This window comes from Xenopus laevis, chromosome 3L (genome assembly GCF_017654675.1).
Source record: "Xenopus laevis strain J_2021 chromosome 3L, Xenopus_laevis_v10.1, whole genome shotgun sequence".
Taxonomy (NCBI): Eukaryota; Metazoa; Chordata; class Amphibia; order Anura; family Pipidae; genus Xenopus; species Xenopus laevis.
In genome coordinates, this window is record NC_054375.1 from 110,408,921 (window position 1) to 110,430,413 (window position 21,493).

Below are 21,493 nucleotides of genomic sequence, written 5' to 3' on the forward strand. Positions count from 1 at the left end.
ATGGAGTGCCTCGTTCAGAAATCGCAGCATCCATTCTTCCTATTGTTGATGCATCAGCCTACCTATGCGACACCACTCTAGACGCTGCGCAGTCCACAGCCAGATCTTCCGCGCTCTCAATAGCTGCAAGAAGGATTTTGTGGCTTAAAAGTTGGTCAGCAGATGTCAGCTCCAAAAAGTCCCTTACATCACTACCGTTCAAAGGACAACGGTTGTTCGGGGAAGAACTGGAAAAGATAATTTCCCAAGCGACGGGGAAAGAGTACCTTCCTCCCACAATCCAAAAGCAGAGCAACTACTACCTCCAGACGAGGAAGATTTTTTCGGGGCCAAAGCGGTCGTTTTCACAGAAGAAACCAGTCACCGCCTAGATCTCACTTTCGTTCAAAACCCAACGACAGGGGAAGACCAACCTGGAAGTCCAACAAAACCCACAACAAGCCAGCAAATGATAAATCAACAACTGCGTGACTGGCCATCCCCTCCGGAATCAAGGGAACTAATAGGGGGCAAGTTACTACGATTCCGGGAGGCATGGATACTACACTCTTCAGACGCCTGGGTCAGAGAGATAGTGTCAGAGGGGTACCACATCGACTTCCTTGTCCCCCCACCCAACAAATTCTTCATGTCCAGAGTTCCGTCCAACAGCACCAAGGCACAAGCCTTTCTCAAATGCATCAAAGATATGGAACGGGCGGGAGTCATAGTGACAGTACCCTCTCAAGAACGATTCTTGGGGTTCTACTCCAATCTATTCATAGTTCCAAAGAAAGATGGAACATTCAGACCTGTACTGGATCTCAAAATCCTCAACAAATTCATCAGATCGACCCGATTCAAAATGGAAACCTTACGCTCAGTGATCAGGGGCATGGAGGAGGGTCAACTGATGATGTCCTTGGACATAAAGGACGCATATCTTCATGTACCGATATGGCCACCACATCACCGCTTCCTACGCTTCGCCTTTGCCAACAACCATTATCAGTTTGTAGCCCTGCCATTCGGGTTATCAACAGCTCCCCGAGTATTCACCAAGGTGATGATGAAGTATCGGCAGCAGCGCTACGTCTACAAGGGATCTCAATCACCCCCTACCTGGACGATCTGCTTATAAAGGCCAGGACAGCAACAAAAGCAAAGCAGGATCTCTCCCTAGCAATAGCTATGCTTCAGAAATTCGGATGGACAGTGAACTGGTCGAAATCGAACTTACATCCCAGCCACCAAATGACCTTCTTGGGACTGGAATTCAACACGATCACCCAACTGGTCTGTCTTCCGCACGACAAACAAAAAAGACTCAGAGATCAGACAAAACTTCTGCTTCTACCTCAAAAGATCACAATACAAGCTGCAATGAGGGTGCTAGGGGTGATGGTCTCAGTCATAGAGGCGGTACCATTTGCACAGATACATCTTCGTCCACTACAGTCAAACATACTCGCCGTCTGGAAAGGGGGACCCCTCTCCCGAACATTTTCCCTCTCCCATCAGACCAGGCGGTCCCTTCTCTGGTGGTTGAAACCCGACAACCTAAACACAGGTCAGTCATGGGCGACACCGGATTGGACAGTCATATCCACGGATGCCAGTCTGCAGGGCTGGGGAGCGACCTGGAACAACCTATCAGCACAGGGGCTGTGGTCCACAAAAGACTCAAAACTTCCGATAAACATACTCGAATTAAGAGCTGTAAGACTGGCACTCGAAGTATGGAGCAAAACCAGTACGAGTACAAAGCGACAATGCCACAACAGTGGCATATATAAACCGCCAAGGAGGAACCCGCAGCAAAGCGGCCCTAGCAGAGGCGCAGCAAATATTACACTGGGCGGAAACCAACAAAGTGCGGTTATCCGCAATCCACATTCCGGGAGTATCCAACACAAAGGCGGATTACCTCAGCCGGAATCAAATACAACCCGGAGAATGGGAATTACACCCAGAAGTATTTGCCGACCTAGAACATCACTGGGGATGTCCACAAATGGACCTCATGGCCTCCAGAGCCAATCACAAAGTACCTAGGTATTTTGCCCCCTGTCGGGACCCGTCAGCAGCAGGGACAGATGCAATGACTCAAACCTGGCAATTCAATCTGGCGTACATATTTCCACCCATTCCGATGCTACCCCGGGTACTAAAGAAGATAAGACAGTCACAACTCACTGTAATCGTCGTAGCACCATACTGGCCACGACGGACATGGTTCTCAGACCTGCAGGACATGTCGGTAGACCAACCGATACGGCTGAACCCCAGACCAGATCTTCTCCTTCAAGGGCCCATACCTCATCACAACCCGGGTCTGTTCCTTTTGACGGGGTGGCTATTGAATCCAACATCTGGAGAAAACAAGGTCTGTCGGAAGACATCATTACTACCATGCTAAAAGCTCGAAAAGCAACCTCATCCAAATCATACCACAGAATATGGCACTCCTATCACAGCTGGTGCAACGAAGGGGGTTTTCCATTTTTAGAACTCCACATCCCTAGGGTCCTGTCTTTCCTTCAAAGGGGTCTCCAACTGAATCTCAAGCTCAGCTCCCTTAAGGTACAGGTATCAGCCTTATCTGTACTCCTTCAGACAAGACTGGCACTAGACGATTCTATACGGACATTCATGCAGGGAGTACAACACCTAAAGCCTCCGTTCCGATCGCCAGTCCCTGGATGGGACTTAAACCTAGTACTCGAAGCGCTACTTGATCCACCGTTTGAGCCAATGGGATCTATTTCCGATTCTCTACTGACTAAGAAAGTGCTCTTCCTGATGGCAATATCATCAACCAGACGAGTGTCTGAACTCAGCGCTCTGTCATCTGAAGAACCATATATCATTTTCCACAAGGACAAAGCCGTACTCAGAACACTACCTTCCTTTCTGCCAAAGGTGGTATCTCAATTCCACATCAACCAAGAAATAGTAGTACCAACCTTATGCCCTGATCCCAAGAACGATAAAGAGAGCAGACTACACAAACTAGATGTTGTCCGAGCACTTCGTTGGTATATAGAGCGTTCAAAGCACTTTCGACGTTCTACATCGTTGTTTATACTACCAGCGGGGCCTAAAAAAGGCCAGGCAGCCTCTAAAGCGACACTGGCAAGATGGATTAAAGAGACGATACGACAAGCCTACTCAGCCAAAGGGAAGACTCCTCCCCTGAATCTACGAGCTCACTCAACAAGAGCAGTCGGAGCGTCCTGGGCATGGCGCAACTCTGCCTCGGTGGAGCAGATCTGCAGAGCGGCCACCTGGTCCTCTGTGCACACATTCTCAAATTTTTACAATCTTGACACATACTCCTCAGCGGAGGCGGCGTTTGGCCGCAAAGTACTGCACTCGGTGGTGCAGTAAAAGTGTCAATCTATTACCTCAGTTTTTCCTCAATTCCCACCCATTGTCTGGGGCTGCTTTGTTAAGTCCCCTAAGGTCCCTGTGTCCCCCAGAGACGACAGAGAAAACAGGATTTTTGATACTCACCGTTAAATCTGTTTCTCTGTAGTCGATAGGGGGACACAGGGCTTCCCGCCCTATTGAGGAATGTTGACCATGTTGGTCTATTGGGAATATTCTTACTGTTTCTTCCTGTTCTGCCATTCGGCGATGTGTTTATTAAGTTTTATAGCAGTATCTTTGGTACAAACTGATTGGAATATGTAAGTGTGTGGGGTTAAGATGGCTGTCCAGACACGCCCCCTGAATAATTTTCATAAGTGTCCTGCCTCCTGGAGGATGGAGCTTAACCCCTAAGGTCCCTGTGTCCCCCTATCGACTACAGAGAAACAGATTTAACGGTGAGTATCAAAAATTCTGTTATAGCAACGGTCACATTTTAATCAGCCAATACACCACACATTATATACAAGTGCACACATCAATCATTTAGATGGCGCATTCTTGGAGTCCACTTCAAAGGAATTGCTCGTTCTCAAATTGTAAGTAAAACACCTTATTCAAACATCTTGATACACTGCAAACCCAGCACCATGAGGCCATTTTATGACAAAATTTTATGTAACACAATAAAAACATACAGATAGTTATATGTTTGTATTGTATTAAGTAAACTTGAGGTGTATAAAATATTTTTTTGCAAATGTACCTAATGACCCTGTTTGGTGCTTGAATATAGTATGGTAATATAATGGCGTTCATTGATTATAATTTGGTAGCAAAATTTCCTCCGATCTTTAAGGTGTCTACGTTACTTTATAGACCCTTGTTAATGTAATTAATAAAATAATCAAAAAGTTATTGACCCATTACTAATCCCTGTTGTACTCAGATATTTATTGACCGAATTGCTCAGTTTATTTCAAGCCTTTTCTTTCTGCCACTCCGCTAATTTCATCGTAATTTCAATTGATTGTAGTGTGTATTACTACACTAGACTTTGTGTAGAAAAGTACTAAATAAAATATTCAGCCATGCCTTAATTCACTATCTTGGAGGCTTACAAAATCTCAATGACATGAGCTGTCCAAATTCTTATATTTAAAGTATTATTGTATTTAAAGTATTGTAAATGTCTTGACTTACTTTGATTTTTTTATACACTACTAATAAAATAGTGTTGTTCTACATTTATCAGGTTACTTGCTTCCATTTTAAATGTTGGTGCCACTTTAGCTTTATAGTAGTCTAATATTTCTGCTTCATTTTGTGAATATAACACAAGAGAAGCCATGAAAAAAAGTGTATTGCATGCAGGTTTTATGGTTTACTGCATGCAGATCAATTTAGATAAATATCTATTCAAGGATAAATGACATAATATATGTTAAAAAATGAATACTTTTTACACTGAAAAAGTATAGGTTAAATCCCTTTCTTTAAGAGAGCCGCTTATTCAAAGCTAAAATTCTGCTCTGCCTTAATTAGGAAAGTTTTGGCATAGACTAAATACGGAATTCTAAAAAGGATATGGAAGTGCAAAACTTTTGTTTTTAAATGGAGGTTACAGTCAATAATCCACTGTTTGTCGCATTTGGCCAGGCTCTATTCAGACACTGACCTTCCCATAGATTTTATTCTTGTACAAGTTTAGATCCATTACTGCACCGCGAAATGAGTGGAAACTTTGCAAATGAGTAATAGGAAAGTTATTTAACTTTCCGCATCACCTGAAATGAAAGTTTAGTGTATGATTCTAATTCAGGTATAATCTGATGCTATTCGTAAAGCTGAAATAAGCCATCTGTATCCCATACCATATGCCACCCTAAAACACAATTTATTCATCAAGTGCTCTTTATGGGATCCCTCAGCTAAACATGTGGGAATAATAGATTAAAGCCACATTACATCGAAAAGTGTTTGTGCCCTCGTGATACAGGAGAAAGTGAGATATCCGAGACATGAAACAAACTATACAAGTTAATCTTTTTCACTTTTCTTAACACTTGACTTGGCACAGTGAAGCAAATACATTTGTAACTGCTGTACATAAGATTTGATTTTGCTGATCACTTGGTTTTTATTTCTCATTAGATGCCTTCCAGGATGCCAGATTTGCCAACAACTTGTGAGGTTTGTTGTCTAATTCATCTCTATTATTTTGCATTTATAAAAATATTTATTTTTCTTTCCTTTTAGTTAGCCTACTTTAGGATAGATAGATTGCAATGCTGTATGTGGCCCCACAATGCTTTAGAACAGACTACATTTAATACCAGCCAGGTCACAATCTGCAAGTAGTTTATATCTTCTGCAGTACTTGTGTGATTTTCTTCTAATGCTCGGATTTCATTTTTTTCTACACTTCAAAAACATGCATTCAGGATAATTGCCTCATGATAAATCTGACCATAGTCTGGATTTATTTTATAAGGGACAGTAAACTGGGGCTGGGACTGATGTATAATGTTAAAATGAAAGTTTGTGTACCCCTGGTCTGACCAATAAAAATTCTATCTCTTTGATTATAATTGGGGTCTGACATAATTGGGGTCAGTATATCAATTAGAAAAAACTTTTGTTAGTTAGAACCCCACTTATATCAAATTACAACTTAACACTGGTTACTTGTTAAACAGATATCTCTCAATTTATCTAAATTTACTGTGCAACATGTTGCACAGTAAATTGAGATAAATTGAGAGATATCTGTTTAGGGCAGAAACACACTGGCAGATTTGGGGACATTAGAATCTCCCCTAATCTACCCGTGTGTCTCTGCCCTAACAAGTAACCAGTGTTAAGTTGAAATTAACAAACGTTTTTTTCTGATGTACAATGTTGTAATCTTTGTAAATCATTGCAGAATATGCCAGTGCTATAGAGGAAGGAAAATAATCCTAATGATATGAAACATTGGAATGCTTAGCTACGTTTCTTTTCCTCATCAGATGTTGCTGTGGCCGTCTGGTGAGACAACATGCATGCTTCACTGCAAGTGTTGCTACAAAATACTCCGATGTAAAACTAGGTGAACAGTTCAGTGAAGAGTTGGAAGAATGGTCGGTCGAAAAACACACAGAAGAAAGTCCAACAGATTCCTATGGTGTCATCAATTTTCAAGGTGGCTCACATTCTTATAGAGCAAAGGTATTACATTCAAATAAACCCTTGTATTTCCTAGTAAAATCCTAACTTACAGGTACATGTTTACAGTGTTTATAGGATGTGCTAGTAAGCAAAGGAGAAGCCTCAAAACCAGATTTTCAGCTTTGTGACTACTAGAGTTGCACATATTTTTAGCTCCATCATTTTAAATATAGCAACAAGATCTAATATTTATTGAAGCTGCCATATTTTATGCTTTGAGTGATATGTTCTCTGTAGACAACAGTGGCCACTGTACCATTTAAATTAAATGTAGGGATAAATGTATTGTATAATTTGAACAAGTAAGACCCTCTTATGCAAGATAGATGTTTTTAAAGATTTACCATTATTATTTTATTGCTTCACTTTAGTATGTAAGATTATCCTATGACTCCAAGCCTGAGGCCATTTTACAACTGATGCTAAAGGAATGGCAGATGGAGTTGCCAAAACTTGTCATCTCCGTTCATGGTGGAATGCAAAAATTTGAACTTCATCCTCGTATCAAGCAATTAATTGGCAAAGGTCTTATTAAAGCTGCAGTGACCACAGGAGCCTGGATTTTAACTGGAGGAGTTAATGCTGGTAAGTTAAACATTTTGTAGAGCCAAATGATTTAAAGGGATTTAAAGGGGTTGTTCACCTTTAAGACGATTCAAAAGTTGCTTAGAATTGGCCATTCTATAACATACCAAAAGTTGACTTAAAGGTGAAATACCCCTTTAATGTAAATTTACACAAGTAAAGATTATATGGAGAGTGACTGCATTCATAATTCATTGCATTCATTGACTCTGTTACATATTCATCTTTATTTTGTATGGGTTTTTTTTGCAACGTGTTCAGTGTTAAACTGAGAACAGAATACTGAATACTGTTCTGGCATATTCTGAGATTTTAACCAAAGCTAATTATGCATGAGAATTGCAGCATTACTGAGGTGGCTTAAATTCTGCAGCTAAAACAGTCTGTGCCCACCCAGCTATTTGAAAATTACCCCCTGTATTTCATTTAATAAGTGTGGTTGCCATGTTATGAGTGCAGACAATACTTGAGCCACCCCTTAAAAACATGTATTTATGGATATTAGAAGTGTTTGTCTTGCAGACACTTTGCTCTAAGTTTTCTGTTGTAAGCAACATCTTAACCATCCCCTGTATGCATAATAGGTATGTGTTAAAGAAAACAATCTGTGTCAGCAAGGTATGGAGTCTATTTCTAAGATTAACAAAATTGCTAGTTAGTTGCTTCAGCTAACAGTACAAATAACAATATTGTTAACCCCTCTGTTGTTGAGAAGCATTTGTGTTTTTGCCACTTTGCGAAAATCAAATTTCTCTGAAAACAAATCAATCAAGCCAAAATGTTTTTCAGCTATTATTCCTTATAATATTGAGATATTTCAGGAGTATGCTGCACAACTTTGACAAAAAAAATACCCAAAAAAATGCTATTTATATTACAAATCTGAAGATGAGAAAACAAGCAGCTAAAAATAGTCTATTCTTTAAATCTCCATATTATAAAAGTTATATTTTTGTTTTTGTGTCCATTTTTAAAACAGGTGTAGCTAAACATGTTGGAGATGCACTTAAAGAACATGCATCAAGGTCATCCCGAAAGATTTGCACCATAGGCATTGCTCCATGGGGAGTAATTGAAAATCGCAATGATCTTGTTGGAAGAGATGTAAGTGAAACATTGTGTACTGGAAAACTGCTTATTGTATCACTTTTTTATGAGGTATTCCTCAAATTTTGATGTGTTTTACCTTCATTGAGTGGGTTCTTTCATGTTAAGCATGTAAATAGCCAGAGTCCATTTTTAACGAATATGCCAACAGATATTTAGAATAATTAAATTTATTGGGTTGTCTGTTCCTTTTGGGGAAAAAACAAAATAAAACAAGGAATCTCTCGTCTTGTTTAGGTGATAGCTTCGTATCAGACTCTCTTAAACCCACTGAGTAAACTCAATGTCTTGAACAATCTCCATTCACATTTCATACTTGTGGATGATGGGACAGTTGGAAAATATGGGGCTGAAGTTCATTTAAGAAGAGAATTGGAAAAAACTATTAATTTGCAGCGCATCCATGCACGTAAGTCATTATACAAATTGTAACAACTGTCTAACAAGCCCCTAATGTAAGTAAAAATACATATGCATAATTAAGTTAGCAATATTGTGTTTAATTATTTGTGCTAATTATAGTAGGATGTAATGACACATTTAAAATTGTATTCTATCCACAATATCCTTTGATTTTTTTTTTCTTGTTTATAGGAATTGGCCAGGGTGTCCCAGTGGTGGCACTTATCTTTGAAGGAGGTCCCAATGTAATCCTCACTGTGCTGGAATATCTTCAAGAAAGTCCACCTGTGCCAGTTGTGGTGTGTGAAGGAACTGGGAGAGCTGCAGACATACTGGCCTATGTACACAAACAAACAGAAGAGGGAGGGTAATGATGGATTTACTATATCCAACAACTTCTGATTTGTATTTATTTGTATTTATTTCTGAAATTAAAAGCCTATAAAGTTTACTAACTGCTACCTATCCACTTTTTGGACTATTGCATTTAAACATTATATATTTTTGTGTTTTCAAATGTAATTCTACGCCAATTCTAAGCCATATTACAATTTATATTAAAATATTCAGTGATATGAAAGATACTTCTAAATAAAACTGCTATTGAAAGCATTTTCTAAATTTGCCTGACTGCAGAAACAATGAATTAAAAGTTAACTCTTCTCCAGCCAGGACTCCAGTGCCCACAAAACTTTGCACATTTCTGGGTTTTTTTTAATCGCAGAACAAGCAAGCCATTATTAGAGAAGAACTGACCACTGATCGCATATTGCAATCATATAAGTTGTCAGACAAAGGAGAGGAGGGAATTCTAACACATACAAAGAACTGTTTTAAACTGAAATTTACAAATAACATTAAAATTATCAAAAATGTTTAATGTATATTTCCTGAAAGTTGCTTAGAACAATTCTTTCATTGTGGCAAAAAAACAAACAAACAAAACCAGTTTTTGGGTGGCGATCTCATTTAACTGAGCTTTTGACACTGACTGGAGATCTGCGTAGTATAAAGCCATAGTGACACATGGCATATCCTCCACTTTTTTCCACCTGCATTATATTATCAGGCAGAGAAAAGTGTATATGTTCTATATATTCCATGTAGCTACACTGACTGCGTTTTGATGCCTACACCTGAATTTTCGGAAATTCTTCATCACGTCTAGAAAATATGACAAAATTGAAAAATACTTTAACTTAACAGTCATAGCTTTGGCCTGCAGTGGAGCAGAAATGAGCTTGAAAAACGCGAAAGCAGGCATTTTCAGGGTTGATCAACTCTCCATGTAGCCAAAGCTTTGCCTGATAAGTGACATTGAGAATTGCCTTGAGTATGGCACACTTGAAAAAGACCAGTTTCTAGGGTACAGCTTGGAAGGTGTGCCCTAATCATGGTCCTGATGCTACTTCTTTGGAGAAATGTTTAAATGTAAAACACTAGGAAGTCTTGATGCTCTGTTGCAGAACTTCAACTTTTTAAGTTTTAATGCATTCTACTTCTTCCGTAGTCTATATAGTATCCTCTGTATGGAGCATTTCATTTTCTTCTTCTTAACTTTAGAGGCTGCATATTCATTTGTTTCAAAAGTTATTTGGGTTTTCTGCTTTTAGGAACTTACCAGAAGGGTCTGATTTAGAAATCATTTCCACAATCAAGAAGACTTTTAACTTTAGCCAGTCTGAAGCTATCCACCTTTTTCAGACCACAATGGAGTGCATGAAAAACAAAGAACTAGTAAGTGACAAAACATTTACATGTGACAATGAAATCAATATTTGAAGAATATGAATTTTATGTAAATAAATACAGTATTGGATGCACACCAGGAGCTATGACACTCCAAAATCTAACTTCTGTTTTGTTTCCTTTTTTTTAGCTGATGCCAATTATAACTACAGACATGCTTTATCTTCCTCTGGCCCCAAAGGGCAGTAAACATTGCGTAATGGCTGTTTGGTGTCTGTGGGAATCTCCCATACTAAAAATCATGTAATGGCCAAAAAAAGCAAAAGAAAGCAATTTCCAGCGGTTACAAATTTTATATGTTTTAGCAGCAGAGATTCCCACTGAAACCAATGTCAAGGTTTTATGGGGAGATTTGCTGTCTGTGGATAGTGTAGATTTTAAGTGGGTAACTAATCTTTCCCATGTGCCATAGGCCTTGGCGATATTTAGAATCTGAGGAACCATCTACTGTGTAGTTACTGTGTGAGTCCTACATTTTTGTGTATATGTTTGGTTGTTTATGCACAACTCACACTAAGTTTCTTTTCCACAGATAACGGTATTTCACGTTGGATCAGATGAGCACCAGGACATTGATGTTGCAATACTTACAGCATTGCTTAAAGGTGAGATGGTAACTTATTTTTTTTAAAGCCAGTGTAATATTTAATTGTCACAAACACCACTCAGCTAGCAACCACTTTCCATTCCCACATTGGGTGTTGTAGTTTACAGCTATAGAGTAATATGTTTTAGACATATTACCTTCAACAGTATGTGTCCATGTCATATAATATTGTAGGATACTAATGCCATGAATAGTCATCCAGAGTTTTTAGCACTTTCCATTTAGCACTTCCCATTTGCATTGCACTTGTTCTTGTATTTTTCTTATTGGAAGCTTGGCAATGAACTATGGAGTTTTTTACTTCAAAAACAAGTGTTCAGGCTCAAAAAATATAAAAACTGACCAATTTATTTGATGCTTGCTTTTTTCTATTTGTAGTTAAGCAGCACCTAAAGCTAATATTTGAAGATCACCTATTACCTGCTTTGTTTTAGATAACACAAAATTATATAGGGCTACTAGGAGTGATGTATATGAACAAATAATATAGATTTTTTTACTTAATTTAGGGCTGCAGTAATAAACAAGTCAGTATTTATTAGTGTGACAGCTAGAAACCAAGCCCTTTAGTCAGTGCAAAAGACTAAAATCTGAAATTAAGCACTGGATCCCAAAAATAAGCAGTAATATATGATTGTAATATGTATTTAATTTACTTTTCGTTATGTTTCAAAAGGCACAAATGCTTCTGCTTTGGACCAGTTAGTGCTTACACTGGCATGGGACAGAGTTGACATTGCTAAAAACCATGTTTTTGTCTATGGACAACAATGGCTGGTAAGTTTTAATTTAGACTTAACATTAATATTGAGACAGGTTTGCTTTAGACTTTTATGTTTAAATGATTTGCCAGAGCATGCAGGGGCTCATTTACTAACAAGTGGCAATATTTAAACCAGTACGGTCACCTAATTGCTATTTGTCTCCTATGCCTTGCTGCACTGATGCAGAAATACAGAGTACAGTAAATAAGCAATTTTGTGTTTAGTTCACAAGTGGCAGCATTATTTTTTTTGTTGATATGTAAAGGTAGTGGTTTGACCATTACTGAGGCATATGGATCTGACATGTAATATGCAAATTCTGTTTGTCCTGATGTCAGTATCTATATCTCAGTCTAGTTTAAAAATAATGAGAGCTTTTAACTGTATGGTGTATTTTGCTAACTACATGTGTCTGGAAATAAGACATTACATGAGTAATTACAGTCACTCCTCTATACTTAGGTTGGGTCCCTGGAACAAGCCATGTTGGATGCACTTGTAATGGACAGAGTTGCATTTGTCAAGCTTTTGATAGAAAATGGGGTCAGCATGCACAAATTCCTAACAATTCCCCGTTTGGAAGAGCTGTATAACACCGTAAGTTAGATAGGAGCAATATTTTTCTGTTTTAATAGACTTTTGAAAAATACCATGAAACCCATTTTTATAATTTTTTTTATGCTCTTACCAATATTTTTCCAATCATAGCTACTCATAATAAAATACTTACACATAATTGGTAACCTTTTTCAAATGTTAATATATCCATGCATATCCAAAGAATCATCATGTATTAACTCAAGTCATGACCCTATTTACAAAAATTTCTTTTCTTATTTTTTTCATTTAAAGAAACAAGGTCCTACTAACCCAACTCTGTTTCACCTAGTCCGAGATGTAAAGCAGGTAAAGTAAAGTAGAAAAAAAACTCTATTTCATAACTTTTTTTCATTTATTTCTCCTCATTTAATGCATGGGAAGATACATTCATTTTCTGGGGTGCCTTTCATTATAATAAAATTTATTTTCAGTGTTTACGTGATGCATAGTTATTGAATAAATACAAATATACCATGAATATATCAGATTTGAATCTCTCTTTCATAAAATGTATGAAAAAATATTTGTTTGCTTTCACTACATGACAACAACTCGTGTTATAAGTCTGAGTTATTATTCTGTTTGGTCTTGTTGTTCCTGTCCATCTGAATTACTGAATCGACTTAGAAACACTATAAACTTGGTTTTCAATTTATAGGGAAATCTTCCTCCAGGGTATAAAATTACATTGATTGATATTGGACTTGTTATGGAGTTCCTGATGGGTGGAACATACAGATGCACTTACACAAGAAAACGCTTTCGGATTATTTACAACAATATACAAGGTGGCAATCGGGTAAGTAAGCCATTGAGTCGGATTATTTATAAATCATAGACATATATAGGGATAAAGATGGAGATATACTTTTTGTTGTCTTACTGTAGTCTGAAAATCATTATATATTGCTAATATATAAGCTATAAGTTGATACAGGTAAGAATGCAAGACAGTGACATGTTCTTTTGTAGCATAATGTGAAAGCCGTGCTGTCTCATCAGCAAACCCATGTAGTGGGAACTAAAATTAAACTTTCACTCTGAAGAGTAAAGAATTCAATGCTATAGATAGGTTCTCTGAATATTTATACATTCCTCTGCAGGCGCAGTCATAAGTTCTCATAGACTATAAAGAAGTAGTATTTGCTCCCCTTTATAAAATTTATGGGTGGGGGGTGTCACAAGGCTTACTGAAGAATTTAGTCCCTGGACTTGCTACCCTGATACTAAAAATATCAATCGTCTAATGAGGAAACTCAAAGGAACTGAATAACTGAGTAGATTCACTTTATTATTTATTTTTCATACTTTTCATGATAAAACATTTTTCTTTAGAGATCTGGGAGAAACACTTCAAGCAATACACCACAGATGAGGAAAAATCACGATTCGTTTGGAAACAGGGCAGACAAAAAGGAGAAAATGAGACATAATCACTTCATCAAAACAGCACAGCCATACAAGCCAAAGGTATGTGAGCAATGGTTTAAAGGAGACATGCACCCAAAAGCTGCAACATTGTTTCAGGAGTTGGATCCAGGTGTGCAGAAAACAGCCAGAACATTAAAACTATTGAAAATTTCTAATGAATGTTGTACAGGACTCCAGGGGTGGGTCCTGGACGACCGGTATATTTCCCTTTCTTATACTTTCTTTCACTATACAAAAGAGTTTGGGTAGAGAACCCCTTTATTAACAAGCAGTTATTTATTAGGATAAAGTACTCGCAGGAGCTGTGTGCCTATCAAAATAAGCTTCTTTGATTTACACTGAGAGATTGTTGTGAGACAGAGTTCTTAACTTTTTATGTGCATGGAAAAGTCTACGCTATACATTTATACATATATAAGTGTAAGCTACCATATCGTTATGAGGACTTAAAGACAAAAAACTTAAAATGAGTATGGATTGCCAACTGTAGGGCAAGCCACAGTGACTATAATTGCGTACCTGATACCCCAGGCTGCCAGTACTCATGTTTGCTGTAAACTGCATTGGTCACAGGTACTTCTGTAGCAACACTACAATGTGAACTTCTTCTGCTTCTTAGATCTTCTCTTTTGCACAGGCCAGTGTGTGTTTTTGTGCATTAGAGTGAAAATACAGCTTTTTGCTTCAGATTTTGGCTTTTCACTCTACTGTGGACACACACTTGGCTGGAATGTAGATGAAGATTAAGAAGAAAAAGATGATGGCTCGTCTTTCCTGCAGTAGTACCTGAGGGTTGGTACATTTCAATGAACAGCAGCAATTTCAGTGAATAGAATACATTTCAGTGAATCAGTTAATCAATTAGAATCACTGGATGGGGGGTACCATACATTTTGGCACCCCCCGTATAAGTGGATACATTCATGTCATTGGTAAACCATCTGTGGTGGGTTGCCAACAGGTTGATCATTGCTCCATATAGCCCCAAATGTTTTACGTAAAATGTAAATACAGGGTGAAGCTATTAGCCCTCTCAATCAGCTAATCGTATTGATTATTTTCAGCAGGATGTCTCTGCAGATGATGGAAAAAAGAAAAAGGCCAAAGAAGAAATTGTTGATATTGATGACCCTGAAATGAAACGATTTCAATACCCTTTTAATGAACTGTTGGTTTGGTCTGTGCTAATGAAGAGGCAAAAAATGGCACTTTTCTTTTGGCAACATGGCGAGGAATCCATGGCAAAAGCATTGGTTGCATGCAAATTGTGTCGTACTATGGCTTATGAAGCAAAACAAAGTGATGTTGTGGATGAGATTGCTGAAGAATTTAAGGAACATTCAAGGTATTGTTTTGGATCTTGTAATTAGTCTTTAATTTCATACATTATAGAATAAACACCAAGCTGTGCCATGAAAGTTGTATAAAAGGAATGAGTTAGGATTAAAACATTGTGAAAAACTTACCTTCGTAACGCACTTATGCAGGCCTGCAAAGTGACTTCCCAGTCCCACCTAGTAATTTGAGCAAATTTATTCACTGGGATATTGTATAATTATTAACGTCTTTTATTGTGATTTGATTAGATGGTTTATATTTCACATACTGCTATTTCAGAATTCAGTCATTCTATTTTGTCTGCCTCATAACTTCACTTGGTAGGACAGCAAAAAAAAGTTGGATATCCCCTATAAGTTTGGCCCAGATAGCCTTGTATGTTCATTCAAATTGTTAATATCCAACAAATTGTTGTGAACCATGACCCATATTTTAATCAGATCATAGATTGGGTGGTCAGGCTTTGACGCTCAAACCTGCATTAATCAGTCAAAATGTATAGTTAAGCCGAATGAAACAAAAAAAAATATATTGCCATGTGTATTATGCCGTAAGCTGGACCAGTACTCCATAGGTTACAGTATGTTTCCGATTTAAATTATTAGGAAGTGACTGCCAGTGAATGGGCACTGTTTATTCTGATGGACCATGGTGATCAGAATGCCCCTGTGCTGTTATACTAATAAAGATGTATTTCACTATCCTATAATTGCCTTCCAGGAGTCAATATTGTAATCCTGTGTCATATTGTTTTTTTGGTTTTAACAGTGAATTTGGACAGCTGGCTGTTGACCTCTTAGATCAAGCATTCAGACAAGATGAAACCATGGCAATGAAGCTCCTTACCTATGAGCTAAAAAATTGGAGCAATTCTACCTGCTTAAAGCTTGCTGTATCCTCTCGACTCCGTCCATTTGTTGCTCACACTTGTACCCAAATGCTGCTTTCTGATATGTGGATGGGAAGGTTAAATATGCGAAAAAACTCCTGGTATAAGGTAATTTTGACGGTCACTCAACAAATGCAACCTTGGTTTAAAAGGGGTTCTTCAGTTAATGTTTTGCATGTCATAGAAAAACACTATACTGTTAACTTTTTAATTGGTTTTAAATTCTAAAATGTATGAATTATTTTACTTCACCTTTTGAACTGCTGTCTGGTGGTTGCTCTACAAGGCTACAGTTTTATTATTAAGCAAATATATCAATAGTAGTGGAGTAGGGGAGTCAAGTCCCAATATTAGTTAAAAATCAAAAGTTTATTAAACATTACATGAAAATGGTAGATACTGACCCCATATAGCCCACCTTACTCGTTTCATACCATCCGGTACATAGTCATAGGTGTCTTTGCTCTATAAGGCTACAGTTTTATTGTTAGTCTATTTACTTACCTTTTTTTTCAGACCCTCTTCTATTTATTTTCCAGCATATCTGATAGCTGCTGAAATCCCAAACTGGAGTGCTGCTGAATAAAAAGCTAAATAGAGGAATGCAATAAATTATTTGGACTACTTGGAATCTCGGGGTTTTGAATAATAGAACTTAGCCCACGAATGCTCCATTTATTTTTGACGTATATTACACAAGATCCATGAATATCCTGTAAAATATATCCTTATAAATGGTACTTTGTGATTATCAGTTAGAATTTGTGCTTAGTGGTGTAATTTGTGCTACATGACTCACTTAAACTATTATAAAAAGGTAATGTACCCCTGTTGTAAATGAGAATATTACAAGTCACCTTGGAGTTCTCTGATCTGTATAAAAACACCTTTGGCCTCATGCTTTTTATGGTTATGGAACTCTTCTGTGACATCTAATATCCTCATATTTTAAAATAATGGGTACACTATTCTCTGTGTTTATGTGCTGTATTTTTGGGTAACTTCTCTTTACATTGCATTTCAGGTGATCTTAAGCATTTTGGTTCCACCTACAATCCTTATGCTTGAATATAAAACCAAGGCAGAAATGTCTCATATACCCCAGTCTCAAGATGCTCTTCAGATGACAATGGATGACAGTGAAAACAGCTTTCAGAATTTACCAGAAAACATAGCCATGGTAAATTAAGGTCTTATTCAACTTTTGCAAATCACATGGGGTTTACGATTATCTATTGGTAAAAAGTTATTTCAATTTTAATTTGAGTCTGGCACCAATGTATAATACTGAAAATAGATAAACCAATAAAAAAAATCAAAAATGTTTGCTATGAGTGCATAAAGTAGGGGCTTTATGTAGATGAAGTACATATTTCCACAGATTGAAAGGAAACAATGATTCGCATGCTTGACAAAGGGGTATAGCCCCAAAACATTGCTTTTCTGCAAATAAACACGCAAGGGGACCTCCCTGCTTGAACTTGCCGTGAGTGCCAGTGTATTTGTGCAATTGACTCCTGGGGAGGGTGCCGATTCCTTCCATCACCGTGCAACAGGCTTCTACTTCCGAAGGCCAGGGTGTGCGAGCAGGCCATATTGTCCAATATTGTCTTCTGTGGAGCACAGAAATGTAAAAATAAATGTGCACAGAAAGGTAAAAATAAATATTATGTTAAAGGAACAGTAACACCAAAAATGAAAGTGTATTAAAGTAATGAAAATATCATGTAGTGTTGCCCTGCACTGGTAAAACTGATGTGTTTGCTTCAGAAACACTACTATAGTTCATATAAACAAGCTGCTGAGTAGCAATGGTGGAAATTGAAAAAAGGCTATATGGCATAGGTTAACTATTGGATATACAGCAGCTTGTTTATATAAACAATAGTAGTGTTTCTGAAGCAAACACAGCGGTTTTACCAGTGCAGGGCAACACTGCATTATATTTGTATTATTTTAAATCACTTATTTGTTTATGTTACTGGTCCTTTAAGACAAACATCTGTCTAAGTTGCTTTTAATAGGTAAATGTACCTGCTCCAACTTAGATACAAATTCAACTTAAGAACAAATCTCATACGTAACCTGGGGACTGCCTGTATAAGCAACCATAAATGCTTATTAATGCCTTTCAGAGTGGTTTGGGTGATTTCTTGGTTAGACATTATATCAAAGGCTATTGTGATACTAAATTCTATAGTTAGTATAGATATGGGTATATATAATTTATGTGAAAGTAGGGAGGGGTGTGTGTATGAATTCTGGGTTTTCATTTGGAGGGGTTGAACTTGATGGACTTTGTCTTTTTTCAACCCACAAGCACCATAGCTACTATATTATGAAAGGATAATATACTTGAAGGGCTATCCAAATGTCATTGCAACTGTTAAACGGTATTGTCTTAAAAATGTGTGTTGTCAATTTAATACTGGAGCCATAAATCTTGGTAATTGGCATGTCCTTTGATTTGTTTTTTTCAGTAACAGTGAGACAGATTTTCTGTATTCTTTACTCTTTTTTTCCTTTTATGTGCTTATTCAAAATGTGTTATAAGTATATAAATGTCATTTACTGCAGATACAGTATTATTCTTTGAAAGTAAACCACTTGGTTTTTAAAACGTGTGTGTGTTTTTGCAATCTGTAAAAATCAATCATTTCATAACCAGCAGAACATTGTATTTTTTGCTATTTCAGAATGTATTCAGGGAAGTTCGGCCTTTTGATACTATGGATGTAAAGCATGAAATTGAGACCCAAGCTAAACCACGGAAGCTTCCAATTACACAAAAGTTTTATGCATTTTATCACGCTCCAATTGTGAAATTTTGGTTTAACACAGTGAGTACTTAAGAAAACTTTATATTCAGTGCAGTCATTTTCATAGCAAAGTGTTCATCAGGAAAAAATAGAGGGAAATATGTAATCTAGACTTGTGAAACCTTGTCAAATATCTATGGATTAAGAATATTGTGTCATAGTATCTGATACCACTAAAACTGGCCATACACATTATCACACAAAATCTGCTCATTTGGAGAGGTTTTCAAAAAGGTGCAAACTTTGGCCACATGTGCTGCATAATTGCATAATAGTGAGGCCGATGTTGGGAATTTTTAAACCTGACAGTTATCTCTGTATATCTGTCGGGTGGGGTGTTGGATGGTCCATATCTGCCAGATATGTGTATCTTCAGATCTAAAACTTGCAACAAGCCCATCTTACTAACCTAGATCTATTCCAATTAAATTTTTCTCCACCAGATACCAATTCAATGTCTTGCTTGCCTTGAATATTCATAGTTTAAATCCTGTCCGCTGCAATAAAAGTACACTGCCTGTGTTTTATGTGTCAATATGCATTTGAGAAATAGGAATTAAAGGCACTGTGTCGTACCTCTTTTGTTTTCTTTATAATAATAGGAGTCATGTTTTTAATTTCTGTGCCATGCATGCAGTGATGTTTTACGGGGTGGAACTAGGGATATGCAGCAGCGGCAAATGCCTATAGCAGGCATGTCCAAACTGCGGCCCGGGGGCCAAGTGCGGCCCGTTTTCAAATTTACACCGGCCTTCAGCCTCCATCATGAAATTAATAATAATGAGGCCCCCCAGCACAGTACAATCAGGTATCCTATAGTAGTAATATATGGGCACATTAGTGAAATGATCTGCCACTTTGTCTATACTGCTGGTCTATAGAGACACGCTGTTTTCGCATACTTCTTTAGGGCTGAAGGTGTCAATAGACGTACTGACGTGCCAGTACAGTCAATTAAAGAATTATGGCGTCACTATGTGCCAGTATGTGTCTATTGCTAACACCTTCAGCACACAGACAGCAGTATAGACCAAGTGGCAGATCATTTCACTAATGTGCCCAAATATTACTGCTACGGCTACGCGATTCCTGTAATTTAATGTTAATGGTTCAAAGAATGTCGGGCTGAATGGTCGGCCCCCACACATTTTCACCTCACCAAATCTGGCCCTCGTTGCAAAAAGTTTGGGCACCCATGGCCTATAGTGAATCGGCTCAGTTCAGAAGGAGAGAACCAACAACCGATGGGGAAGGGGAGGAGTGAGCTTGAAAGTGATCATCCGGTGTCAGCTCTGATATTTTATATCTTGCTGCTACCACTGTATCTAGACAGCCTTATTACTGTTTTACCCTTCATCATTTTCCTACTTTGTTCTTTTTAGCTGGCCTATCTGGGGTTCCTAATGCTCTTCACATATGTTGTTCTTGTCAAAATGGAACCGTTGCCTTCAGTTCAGGAATGGATTGTGATATCATATATTTTTACCTCTGCTGTTGAAAAAATACGAGAGGTTTGTATTATATTTAATGTTTCTGTGCCATCAGACAGAAATTGTAAATAGGCTTAGTGATAATAATCCTAAAATACTGTTGTCATTGATGTTTCAGCTCATTACACTGCTGGATACTTTTCATGTACAACAGCGACTAAACCCACTGAATCTGTTCTAATGTGCCTTTCTGGTCTCTACTTTTTTTTTTGTTTATAAGAACTAGAAATTCGGAGAAAAAAAACGAACAATCGAAATTTATAAAAAAAAATTTTTAATTCTTTAAATTCAGTTGAATGGGATCGACCCGCAAACTTGAATCAAATTTGAATTGAATTAGATCGAAATTCAATTTGAGTTGAGTCCACCAAACAACTCCAAATTGATTGTAGGAGGTCCCCCATAGACTAAAACACCAATTCGGCAGGTTTTAGATGGCAAATAGTCTAATTCGAATTCTTAAAGGGACAGCAATTTTTTTTTAAACTCAAATCGAATTTGGACTATTCCATAGTCGAGTTACACTAAAATAAACTCCACACTAAAACTGAGTTCCACTTTAAGCAAGATGAGGTTCACTATTGAAATTTACACTGTAATTTTACTGTAATAGTTGTATTTAATGGCAACTTGTCTTTACCAAAAATTGTTGACTACCAAGAGTAAACTAAAGTTAACTAAAATACTGGTGGATTCATAAAGATGCATGAAAGTAACTGCTACTTTCTAAAGGGGTTGTTTACCTTTAAATTAAGTTTTAGTATGATGTAGAGAGTGATATTCTAAGACAATTTGCAGTTGGTTTTCATATTTTATTATTTGTGTTTTTTGAGTTATTTAGCTTTGTATTCATCAGCTCTCCAGTTTGCAATTTTAGCAATCTGGTTGCTAGGGTCCAAATTACTTTAGCAACCTTGCATTGATTTGACTAAGAGACCGGAATATGAATAGCAGAGTGCCTGTATAGAAAGACGAGTAATAAAAAGTAGCAATAACAATACATTTGTATAATTACAGAGCAATTGTTTTTAGATAGGGTCAGTGTCCCCCATTAGAAAGCTCGAAATGAAGGCCAATTACTTAGAATTACCTATTCTAAAACTTACTAAAAGTTAACGGAGAGGTAAACCACCTCTTTAAAGGCCTTTTAT

At 37.4% G+C, this 21,493-nt stretch overlaps 1 protein-coding gene across 3 annotated transcripts in view; it reads left to right on the forward strand.

Moving 5' to 3' along the window:
• trpm7.L (transient receptor potential cation channel subfamily M member 7 L homeolog) overlaps nt 1-21,493 on the forward strand; it is a 66,825-nt gene that overhangs the window by 26,303 nt on the left and 19,029 nt on the right. For 2 of the 3 annotated variants that reach the window (XM_041584846.1, NM_001191021.3), the window contains exons 3-20: nt 5,506-5,544; nt 6,363-6,561; nt 6,933-7,146; nt 8,126-8,250; nt 8,491-8,662; nt 8,848-9,022; nt 10,269-10,392; nt 10,937-11,009; nt 11,688-11,788; nt 12,238-12,372; nt 12,628-12,681; nt 13,034-13,174; nt 13,711-13,845; nt 14,871-15,151; nt 15,913-16,141; nt 17,058-17,213; nt 18,730-18,873; nt 20,235-20,363. In XM_041584846.1, the coding sequence (XP_041440780.1) occupies nt 5,506-5,544; nt 6,363-6,561; nt 6,933-7,146; nt 8,126-8,250; nt 8,491-8,662; nt 8,848-9,022; nt 10,269-10,392; nt 10,937-11,009; nt 11,688-11,788; nt 12,238-12,372; nt 12,628-12,681; nt 13,034-13,174; nt 13,711-13,845; nt 14,871-15,151; nt 15,913-16,141; nt 17,058-17,213; nt 18,730-18,873; nt 20,235-20,363 (2,626 nt within the window). The remainder of the gene's footprint in view (nt 1-5,505; nt 5,545-6,362; nt 6,562-6,932; nt 7,147-8,125; nt 8,251-8,490; nt 8,663-8,847; nt 9,023-10,268; nt 10,393-10,936; nt 11,010-11,687; nt 11,789-12,237; nt 12,373-12,627; nt 12,682-13,033; nt 13,175-13,710; nt 13,846-14,870; nt 15,152-15,912; nt 16,142-17,057; nt 17,214-18,729; nt 18,874-20,234; nt 20,364-21,493) is intronic. The other variant, XM_041584847.1, reaches the window with a different exon arrangement.